The 12,322-nt window shown below is 41.9% G+C and overlaps 1 protein-coding gene across 3 annotated transcripts in view; it reads right to left on the bottom strand.

Moving 5' to 3' along the window:
- Window positions 1–12,322, bottom strand: part of tox2 (TOX high mobility group box family member 2) — a 112,167-nt gene that overhangs the window by 38,064 nt on the left and 61,781 nt on the right. For all 3 annotated transcript variants that reach the window (XM_056387157.1, XM_056387149.1, XM_056387164.1), the window contains exon 3: window positions 6,234–6,293. In XM_056387157.1, the coding sequence (XP_056243132.1) occupies window positions 6,234–6,293 (60 nt within the window). The remainder of the gene's footprint in view (window positions 1–6,233; window positions 6,294–12,322) is intronic.

The following is a 12,322-nucleotide window of genomic DNA, read 5'->3' as shown; positions in this document are numbered from 1 at the left end:
TCAGCAAATGTGAGCACGCTAAAATGCTATGCTAAAATCCTATGTCTGTCAGCATGTTAGCCATGCTAGCAGCTCTGTGAGGCTGCTAGCATAGACGCTTACTCTTGTTAATTCAACTACTAATAGCTGCTGGGTGGCATCAGGACTGGTCGGGCACAGAAAAGTGAATACTGTATTGTCTTACATGTTTAACTCCACCTGTGTTGCACTAAGAAAGGTTTTAATCCTTTCTTAGTGCAACACAAATATATAAATATAATCTAAAAATACACTGCTGTTGGGCTGTTTGCCCAAGGCTTTGTACTAATATCTTTGCTGTGTGTTGCTTAATAAGAAAAATGATATTACCTCGTTTCAACTTCCTGCAAACAGAGGAAATAGCCTCAGCCAACATGGATTGATGTCAGCTCAGGGCTTTCCTCATATCTTGAAGATACTATATCAATAATTAACCAAGTATTTTTTGCTAACAAATCTTGGTTCAATGGAACATTTTCCTCTCTAATAACCCATAGTTTTTTTTTCACGGCTATGAGGGAAAAGTAGTTAAAGGCAACCTCTCTTAAGTTTTATTTTTTAAAGAGATAGAAAATCTCTGTGGTTATGAAAACAGACATTCACCATTTCATGTCTTTTATAATAGTTCGGCATGTGAGCTAGAACAAGAGTGAGTGTTTGGTCGCTCATCATTCTATCCAGTGGGCTGAGAGGCCTAGACAAACACATTAAGGTTGCCATTAGTTTCATCTGATCACCTGGGGCAACAGGGGGATGGACAGCTTGGCAGAGCGAGGGCCTTACACAAATATACAGCTGTGCATTTATACATGGTGCCATGTCAGATGAGTATTTCAAACAGAGGGCTTTTGAACGGGCCAAGAGCGTGAGAGGAGGGTGAGGTGGTGGTGGTGGTGGTGGTGGTGGTGGGGGTGGTGGGGGTGGGGGGGGGTGTCCAAATGACTGTAAAAAGGCCATGGGGAGAGAGCTTTCCATCTTTCTGCTGCCGCGACAAATATGCCTGCACATCTTTTTGCTTTGTCTCCGCTCCCTGCTTCGTCAGCGAACAGCTATAGAAATATTTTGGCAGGCTGCTCTTTGTTTTCATTTTCACAAAAGATGTAGGGAGGGAATGAGAGAGAGAGAAAGAGAGACAGAGAGAGAGAGAGAGGGAGAGAGAGAGGTTGGCAGAGAGAGGGGAGGGGGCAGGTGGGAGAGGTGCTGGGTAGGAAAGGTGAAGGGATGTTGTCAGAGGTGCGGGGAAACATTTGAGAAAAGGAGGATGAAGAGGGAACAGTGGAGGGGGAGAGTGGGGAGATGGGTTATAGGGAGGTGGAAGGAAGGCAGAAAAGGCAGAAGGACATACAAAAAGGGGGAGTTGGGTAGAGAGGGGAATGGGGAGGTAGAAGAGCAGAAGGACTGGTGGAAAGAAGGAAGGGGGGGCGTGTAAATGAGATAAACAAGGTGAGGTGGCATAAAAAGGGGAAGAGGCGGGGGATTGGAAAGATTGGGGTGACGAGTAGAGGGTGAGGCACAAAGTGGGAGAATCAATAGGAAGAGGAGGGGGCAGGTGGAAGCATGGGGAAGGAGGAGCTTGCCACTCTGGTCCCCAGCTCCAATCTAAACAGCAGGAGGAAGCTGTAAATCAGACTAATGCGGCCGAGCTGTAATTCAGACCAGCAGGGCCAGGGCGCTGGTGCAGGGACCCCAAACGGCCGGAGTTTACAAAACGCCGCCGCAAGGCTTTAATCAGCGCAACGATCCGAAGATACCGTCTCCCCCAATCAGAGGGCTTCCTGTCAGTCACACACGGCTGAACCCGACCAATCACGCTCCGCCAAGGATCCAGACATGCTGGCTGGGCTTTGGGCTGCAGCCAAACAAGAGAATTACTCATCTAAACTGGAAAGGTGGAATGGGCCTTTAATTCAGAGCATAGAGGGACGAGGTGATAGATTTGTCAAAGGTTGGACATAAAAGACTGTGGGATCATGTTCTACAATGGTTCATCAGAAACATATGGGGGAAAGATGAGAGACACATGGGAGCCGTAGAGGATGACTTAATCGTATTTATCAGACTGGAGTTTCTAGAAGTTTAGGCACTAAAACTCAACAGACATATCTCTTCAAATCTGTTAACAACAGCTCTTACACCACTAAATCTTTCACTGAAAGCATTTTCGAAGAATAAAAAATAAGATGGAGACCTCATTATGAGTTCAGTCTGTCACTGTGTTGTACAAACTTAATAATAATCACATCTGTTTGCTGCCATATATATATATATATATATAAAAGACTTTCTATCAAACTGCGATCTGTCTCTGCTTCTGTGTGTCTCACAGATCTGCTGCTGGCACTTGAACACCTCCCTAATTACGATTACAACACCCGAGGGGCCAGCACAATCCTTGCCAGCATGGACTTACAACATAATATCCGAGATGAGAAATAGCATCAAAACTTACCGTTAAATCATGATTTGTGTCCCAACATGTAAAACAGGCAGACAAACTTTCAAATCAGTCGTTACCAGGAGCTGCCTTTTCATACCTGCATTTTTACTAAAAGGGGAAGGAGGGCAATGCATTAACTTAAAAGTGAGCGGAAAATGCAAATGTAGTCCACTTTATCATCGGGCATTCAAACAGACCCTTTCAACTCGGCAATCCATAATATTTCAGCTTTGATGCTCAGGAAATGGCCACAGCTCGGAGGTAAACGCTGAGCTGGATTCTGCTCCACTTGTAGTGGGACTAGTGTGACTGGCTGGGCTACACACACACACTGTGCATGTTAAAACCACATGCAGCGTCTTGGCAGCAAAGACGCTACAGCGGCAGCCAATCAATAAAACCTTGTTACGCTAATTGCAAGATCATAATCTCCGTTCCTACTTCTGCTGAATATCCAAACAGTCACTCCATTAGCCGAATTATTCCCCTGCGCAGTTTCTCCATCTCTCTTTCTACCACCACCACCACCACCCCCACCACCCCTTTTCCATTTCTTCCTCGTGTTCTTTTTTCTGTGACATATTTCTCTCAAACAGCAGTTCTGCTAAATGAATTCATAAGTCAGGGAGAAACACATCAAAGCAAAGCATTGTCAAGGTAAAGTGCTGATGAAGTATACTGTTTCTTTCACTTTGCTGCGGAGCTATGAGAAGGCATCTCCACAGTGCATTATCTTTGATCGCATCGCTTCTCCACTGTTCTGTTAAGTGTTAGCAAGAGAAATCCCACTTCAGGTGAAGGTCTACTAAGACCTTTATAATAATAATAAAAAAGCCTCTCTACTTAGGAGGAGCTCTTCCACTTCCCACTGTGGAGATTTGCTGTGTCTAGTGTGTCTCTTTTTGTGCTTGAGATTCAGATCAAACCTCTTGTGAAGACACTGGAACAAGCTCCTCGTCGTTGGTTACTCTTTTCTACATTGTTGCCACGGCAATGGTCAGTGGCCAGAGGGGCAGACAAAGAGCTTGTTGATGCCAAGACCAGGGTCCGTGACCTTGTCATTGAATCACTAACACTTTGTCACTCCGCTGGGGGAGAGGAGAAAGACAGGAAGAACCACTGCAGAGAACTAAGCAGGGTCAGACTACGATGTTCACGGGAACATCGATATGACAATGGCACTGACCCTGTTTCCTTGTGACTCATCACGAGAACATACCCATCTAAGCATCTCACTATCTGATGCGGTGAGTTGGCCTGAGTTACTCACCAGGTCCGTGCTTACTTCCTCTATGAATGTACCTTATGTGTAAGAAAAGTATCGATACAGGTGAGACGGATTATATAGAGCAATTACATGGAAGCAGGAGACAGCCGAGCACTGAGAAACACACTTTCACACAGTTTGGAGGTGGAACCGCTGACCCAAATGCATTTAAATGCAATTGAAGGAGGTGGGGGGGGGCTGAGAGAGAAAAAGCAAAAGAGGGGGAGTCACAGAGAGAGTGGGAGAAAGAAGGATGAAGAAGAAAAGTCAGATAATAAAGCAGCGAGCAGAGAAATGTAAGCTTTAGGCTGTATGATTTGTTTTCTTCAAGATGGAATATATTATGGATAATGCAGCTAATGTATACACCGTACAACAACGTGTTTCTTCAAGAATAAAACTAGTTAATAAACAATGATCCCTTCAGCTATCTTATCCCGGAGTTTCTTTCACCAAGTCCACTTGCAAACAACACAAGCATAAACACATTTACTGTTTCTTAATGTACTTTAAGCTCAACTTTAACCAATCAATCAAACACCCAATCCAATGAAACATGCTTACCTAAACCAAAAAAAACAAAAACATTTTACAGTCTCTTTGTAAAGTTTAATTGTCTGTTGGCACAAGCACCATTTCCTGTATAAAATGGATAAGTATGTTAATTTCATGTACATATGTACTGTGTGTACATGTATGTATGCATGCATTAATAAGTATGTTAATTCAATGTATTTTAAAGGTAAAAACAGTATTTACTTTCTACAATCTTTTTGTATTATTGATTGCAGATCTTACTCAATCAAGTAGTACTGGCTTTGTGAAGTATGCGTTTCCAGTGTGGACACGCTACATACTTAAAATCAGCTTAAAAGAGTGTGGAATTAGCTAAGGAGGTGTGCATGTCAGTGATTTTTTTGCTATTTCTCCCATCTCTATGTTTTGTTGTCGGCATGTGTGTCCACCCCTAAGGCCCTCCCTGGTTCGAGCTGTCAGAGGGAAGGAGAGGCTAAACTTGGTGAAGCGGAGAATAGAGCAAGGCACATGTCAAATATGAGGGGATCTTGAGTAAACAAAGTCTAACACAGAGCAAAGCAAAATCGTCTCTCATCCCATCACCGTCTTTCATGCTATTTCCCACTCTCTGTCTCTCTTGCTTCCTTGATCCCTACCTTTCTCTCCCCCCTACCACCACTCTCTGTGTCTATCTTCCATGCAACATTTGCGATATTTTATCTGTCCCCGAGTAATTCAGCAAAAACACATTGTGCGCATCAGCATGACTTGTAATCAGTCAATCAGCACTGCAGTAAAACTTCATGTGCTGAATCAAAAATGGGTGATGAACGCAGTTGTTCTTGAGACTTTTTTTAGACAGCCAAGGATCTGCATGGGGAATCTGTCAGATAACAGCACTATCCTACTGAAACTCACTTTGTGACAGACATATTTGTTGTCAGAGATATCTAAATAAACTTTAGGAATCATGTACAAGAAGCAGCAATAGCAGCTCTGTCTCACTCTGGGCCCCGAGCCACACGTTAACAAACCACAGCATTAAGAAATTAAGCAAAACAGCAAATGCAACACAAACTCAGAACTACTGTAGCCTATGGGTCGGTTCTAATAATTGCAATTGACAGGGACAAATTCGCTGCTCCCCTGTGTATGTCAGATGGGCTTATTCCCAAACTCCACAAATCCCTCTGTCCAAACACAACCATATGGTCTCCCAGTTGTTCACAACCAGCTGTGCTACAGTGTATCTGGCATGGTTGCCATGTTCTGTAGAAGAGCACGGACTCCCCCTCCATTCTAACTTAATAAATCCTTTGTAATGAGGCCAAAACTCACTCAGAATGAAGCAGCGTTTTCTGCTTGGCTTTTACCAGTGAAAAGCCAGCAGTGAAAATAGAGTGTGCAGAGTATGATTGCATAATTGGAATATAGTGAATTTGAATTTTATGATGGCAGAGTTAGCTTAATGGTTGATACTGTCAGCTCAAGAGAAAGAAGGGCCCAGCTCTCCCTGTGTGGAATTTGGATATATTTACTTGCTGGTTCAGATACTCTGCTTTTCTCATACTTATTACTGTAGAAGAAATGTAATTATGACTGTTTGAAGTAGACTGTGATGGATTAGCAAACCTGTCCAGAGTGGTTCCATGCCCTCTGCCCAGTGCATGCTGGGATAGACTCCAGCTTCAGTGTATAAAAGACACTAAACACAGTGTATATTCTATTTTTATAGAGGATAACATTTCAAAACAACTATATCATCTGTATACTTCATATTTAAGGAAACTCTAAAAAAGAAAAAGTGATTATTTTTAAGTCAGGCTGTCGACATATAAAAGAAAAAAAAATAAAGCAAAATATTCCACTGTATTTAATCTCCAGGTTCTAGGACTATAAGAAATGTTTTTTCTGTTTGTTCAAAAAATGGCTGCACAACAATCACAGGGAACAGATGAAATAGCAGGTATTCCATTAGGGGCAATTTGAACTCACCTGGTTTGGCGGGAGGAACTCATGGTTATTTTCATTCATGTACATGTTGTCACCATCAAACTGCAGAGAGAGAGAAATGAGAAAACAGTTAGGCAGAAACTGACACATCACAACAAGAACAGAAAACAGAGATTTTTCAGTCAGTCAGTAGAGATAGAGAAACAGTGTAACACAGCAGCCTAATGACTGCAAGTCCTCAGCTTATAGACCTCGATGCTCTGGTGGATGTCAGTAATTACAGTTCATTAGAGACAAGTATAATTAGGCCCTGTCAAAGCTTGTGTAACTCACACTCTTCGCCTCAGCTTGCCTACAGCCTGAGATTGTGTGTGCCTAAGTGTGCACACACCTAACTACTGTGATTCCACGGGTGTCACAAGGCGACAAAGGGACAACCAAGAGATAATCACAACACTGAGAGAGCTCAACGTTCACATTTTAGTTAGTCAGCTAGCAAGTTGTCCAGTCACTCTGTGGCAGAGCAGATCCAATTCCACTGATCAAAAGTGTCTGTCTGTCGGTTGGTCGGACCAACACTTTGGTCCAGAATGATATATCATAGCGACTTTTGGACAGCTTACCATGACATTTCGTGCAGATATACTTGCTTCCAAGGTGATGATAAATCTAGGTGACTTTAGTGAGATCCCTTGACTTTCCCTCTAATGCCACCATGAGGTTTCCTTTTGTGGTTATGAGTGAAATGTCTCAACAAGTATTAGATGAATTGGAATGAAATTAGCCACATATATTCATGTTCCCCCTCTGGATGAATTATAATCCATTTGGTGATCCCCAGACTTTTGATCTACCATGAGTTCAGCATTTTATTTTATGATCAGCTACCTGCACAAATAATGACGTTTCCATCAGTGCCGGTTTCACTTTGTCTCTAGTGCGAATTAGCAATTGTTAGAACGCTGACACACAAAACTGTCACTGCATTTAGGTCACGGTACCACTGTGCCTACACGGCTTAAAAGAGTTGCTTGCATGTCTTGGTCTTGTTGTAATTTGGGTACATGCTCCGTGCTTTTGTATTTGCTACTAGACAACTCAAAACACGCACAAAAACTAAATCAAAGGCAACTTTTATGTGATCAAATGATGTAGGACAAGTAAGTCAGCCAGAAAGTTGACCCAGAAATTGATTTGCTGTACCATGCAGTTCACCAAAACAGGAATTTCCAACGACCTACCTTCTGTGTTTGCTTTCTGTCAAACTCAAAGACAAGTGTTCAAGCTGATTTCTGTTGAATTGACTTTTCTTGAAAAGCTGTAGGAGGTTCATGCCCCTTGCTGTGATCGACATTGTTTGTGCTGTAGTGTGGTTTCTCCCAAAACTCCGGGGAGGTGGTGAGTCAAATGATGTCATGACCAATAGTCTTAACAGACTAAATTTGAGAATAAGATCCAGACTGACAAATAGTGACATTTCAGCCAGCCAGACACTAAGGCTGTTCCCTCTACAGCAATCGCCCGGTAACATGACTGACTAGTCACACATCAACACTTTTACCAACCCCAGCTAGGGAGTGAGAGACCACATGGACGCCAAGAGGTGAGAACTGCCTGTAGTGCTTCTGGACTTTGCCAGAGAAGGGAGGACAGGGCAACCCCACTAATTCAGAGCTCAGAAACACTGACCTCAAGAAGCCCGGAGGGGAGGTCTAGGCTAGAGGAGAGGTGATGGTTGGAGGTCATGGGGAGATGATGACAAAAACGAGGGAGACTGTATCCCCGAGCTAATGGCAAAAGGAGTGGGTAAAGATCATGTGTAAGTGGGAAATACAGTAGGGAAGATACTGTAGGTATGGTGTTATAGAGAGAGAGAGAAAGGACAGAGAAGGAAACAGATAGAGAAGAGGAGGGTTGTAAGCAGCAGTAGTCGCAATAGAGCCTGTGGTTGTTCTGGCTGTGGTGTGATTAACACTGGGGTCACAGCCAGAGGCCTCAGCTTGAAACACAAATGCATACAAACATGCGCGCACACACACACACACACACACACACACACACACACACACACACACACACACACACACACACACACACACGCTCCCAGAGGCCTTCCCTGCCTTTCAGTCTGACACTATTTGGCACCAGCCATTTATGAGGAAACAAAACACACCTCAAGACAGCTAGTAGCGGCTGAGATAAATTACCACTGCTACTGTAAGGTCAAATAACGGGATGGACGTGCCTACAGTAAGCTGTGGGCGGGGACCAAAAATGGGCCACATCTTTTTTTTATAGCCATATTTCACCATATGTAATGAGCCAGAGGTTCTGTTGACTAAATCTGTGTATTGCACGCTCTTCAGTATGGCAATTTCTTTCAGCATTTGAATATTTTCCATTTAATTTATAGTCTGATTCAACATCAATACCGTTTTCTCGCATTTGTGTTTTCTATCTTTATACATGACACAGTCAGAGCACCAAACAAACTACAATACAAATGCAGTTCCTTGCAACATTATTCAATTTGAAGCCCCAATTCCATCTCTGCGTTATCATTCAGCCTCTAATGGAACTGTTACTTCTAGTGCAATGATTTCTGTCTGATAGCACTATTAGTTTGCTGGAGGAACAATCATTGTATTCTGCAGTGAAAATGAAATCACTTTCTTTATTGCGCTTGGAAAATGATTTTACATGCTGTCCTAATCACATCGTGCTAGATGGTGTCGGTGTCTTGGAATAGTTTATTTTCAAACCTGCAAACCAGATCTCGAGCAAAACAGGGTAAGTAGAAAACAATTATACAGAAAGTCAAAGAGCAAAGTAAAGTCTGTGATGGTGCTTCTGCTGCACGGCAGGAAGGAGTCACTGAGGCCAGAGTTGTTAGAATAATAAACAATATATAAATCAAGGGGAAAGGTAAAAATATATTTTTTTTTTTTGCCTCTTTGTGGTCAGCAACTGGTCACTTAAGCTAAGTGTACAATAATCATGCTGAAGTACAATAACAGGATAAGACCTTAGCTAAGAAATCTCTACACAAGCTGTCTAGTCCTTAGTTTGCACTTACCCCACAAGGGTCTGACTCAAATCCAGTGTACGTTGAAAGAAACTGTTTAACATTTTCCGAGATACACGTATCCACTTTCTTGCTGAGAGTTGGGTGACAACATTGATACCACTCTCATGTCTGTACGCTAGAAATGTGGACAATTAGCTTAACTTAGCAGAAAGTCTAGACATACCAAACCCTGTAAAACTCCCTCATTATTTTGTAATTCATTTGTTTTATAATAAACATAAACATAAATGTAAAAACAATAGGTTAGGTTCTATGTTACAAGCTGGAGCACAGTGACTCTCTGGCTGCCTAACTGTTTGCTGTTTACCCACTGCTTCTAGTCTGCATGTTAAGCTACGCTAACTGGTGGCTACATACAAAGCATATGACAACCTTCTCATTTAATTGTCAATAAGAAAGCCATTAAGCATACTTCTCTAAATGTGAAACTGTTTCTTTAAAGCACACAAATGGAAGTGCAGCAACTATTCTATCCCTAGTAAGTAATACCTGTTTGTTGTTTGTCTGCATTTCATCTGTGGTCACTGTTCTGATGTTCATTAAACATTTGGAACACACTGCAGACGACAAAAGCTTTGAAATGCTGGGAAACAACATCAAAAACTGGACATGTACTGCACTAATATAGAGATTCATGATACCAAAATTTGTATTATTATTTAACTAACCACATACACTACAGTAAAAATGCAATAAGAATAAATGAATAATTAACGGGGGCTTTACAGCAATGGTCAGGGAAAGCTGTTTCTGTCTGCCAGGTGGTGGTTTGTCGTCTGTAGAAATCAGACATAATTTTGTGTATATAAAGTCTTTCTCTCAGGTAATCTGACTCATATTATTTATGTAGATCTTTTTTTCCAGAAGTTGTAATGTGCTCAGCGAGAACATACGAGCAGTTGACATATGAGAAAAAGGGGAGGTTTGTAAGGGAAGGGCAAGCTCGTAGTGTCTCTCTCTGTTTGCTTTCCTCAGGCTTTGAGGTCATTAATCATAACGGTCAAATCTACAGCAAAACAATTGAGCAAAGGAAAACACAGACAGAGAGGGGGGGGCTGGGCTGGGGGGGGGGGGTGAAGGTGAGAGAGAGGTGGAAAGCTACAGTGAGATGGAGGAGAGGGGAGTCATGGAGCGAGGGAATGAAGGGGCGAAAAAAATTTTTTTTGAGATATATTGAGGCTTGAGAAAGAAAAGGGACAAGCAACTGACGCACTCGACACCAGACTCCTGTTTGCATAGCAGAAATGCAAATACATGAAAGGGAGAGAGATAGAGAGGGAGAGAAAGGGAGGGAGGAAATAAAGTGGGAGAGATGCTATAAATAGCTTTCTGTTTGCGTAAAGCCAAACCAATGTCAGTTTGATGCAGGAAGTGCACCACAGTCATAGAGGTTATAGAACAACTGTTGACTGGAACACGGCGTATCAGAAATGCAGAGCTTTCCAAAGGCTTCAAACAAGAACTCGCATCTACAGTGGCATCTTAAAATTGTCAGTTTTCTCCATCCATTACGGTGCAAGTTTATCTTAGTAAACTATATCTTAAAACTTATTTAAATGCAGTAAAAAATTAGGATTTGGAAACCATTGACTGGTGTAGGGCCAAAATACATTTATGATCTGCTGCTGTGTTTTGAACCATCCAAGCCTCACGCATCATCTGGGACAGGTCTGCTTACTGTCCCCAGAGTCGAAACTAAACATGGAGAAGCAGCGCTCAGTTTTTATCCATCCACATATCTGAAACAAACCCCCAGAAAGCTTGAGGTCTGCTCCAACTCTCAGCTTGTTTAAATCAACGCTTCAAACTTTTCTGTTTGCCACCAACTTATATTAAATCAAATTTGGGAATATATATTCATATCACTCACTGCAGTGTAGCTGCACTGTAACTTTTATTCTCCTGTTCACTTTCTCATTCTATTTTAGCTTATTTTTAGCTTCTAGTTTATTGTATTCTTTTAAAATCCTACCTAAGCTGTCTTTTTATATTGTCTCATGTGCCTTTTATATTTCGTCTTGATGCCTTTTATCTCATAAAATATAAAACACTTTGAATTGTTGGTAGATTTTATGCAAACAAACTTACCCTTTTTCTTGCCCTTTTAGGATCAGGTTTTCATGCTTTATCTCTTTTAATGTCTTTGCAGTTCTAAATATCTGTGTTTTCGGTTTTATGTCCAGTTTAGTTTGTTCTTCTGCGAGTATGTTATTTGTTGGTTGTGTATTGAATTGGTAAGATGGAATCGTACTCTAAAAAAACCACCTGTGTTTATGTGGTGTTCACATAGAGAGTGGATGCCATGTACTGTTCGAATTGTATTGTTTTTGCACATTTGTAAATGTTGTATTTCTATATTTAAGTCACTTAACTACATATTGTTTGATGATCAAATAAAACCCAATCAAACCAATAACTAGACCTTACAAATGACACTGTGCCAATCTATTTTTTTTCTCTCTTGGTACCAATGCAAACACCTAAACTCTGGGTGACCGCCAATAAGTAACTGATTGGATATCTTTGCTCCCATTTAACTTCTGTTAAATCTCACTGTGTGGAACTCATTGGGAAATATAAGACATGCATTAAACGTGGATGGGAAATCTGATCAATACACAATCCACTTACTAAGGTCAGTAACGGGGGTAAAACACCCCTACTTATGAAAAAAGCATTTTCCGATCAGTTCGGTATGAATTCCATATTCCTGCTACGGCGGCTATTTTGCATTCTGTGCTACGGCGCTGCTAACCTGCAGTGATCTACACGAGAGGCTTTTCTCATAAGGTCGCTGCGAGCCCAGCTGTGCTTTACTGTACGTACTGAATACCAAATCGTGCAACCAGTAACTGCAGCCAGGGATGTTTTAGATTTAAAGCAAGATGAGGCAGGAGAGAGGAGAACTTAACCCTCCTCCTAGTCTCTTTTCATGGCTACAGCGTGCGCCTCCCTAGTTTTTCACCCCAGCGTAACTAATCGCATGTCAGTCAATGTGCCGATGGAAAGAGGCAGCAGTCAAAATACCTGTGTCAGGACTGTG

Source organism: Seriola aureovittata, chromosome 2 (genome assembly GCF_021018895.1).
Source record: "Seriola aureovittata isolate HTS-2021-v1 ecotype China chromosome 2, ASM2101889v1, whole genome shotgun sequence".
NCBI classification, from domain to species: Eukaryota; Metazoa; Chordata; class Actinopteri; order Carangiformes; family Carangidae; genus Seriola; species Seriola aureovittata.
This window is presented reverse-complemented; position numbering and strand designations above follow the sequence as displayed.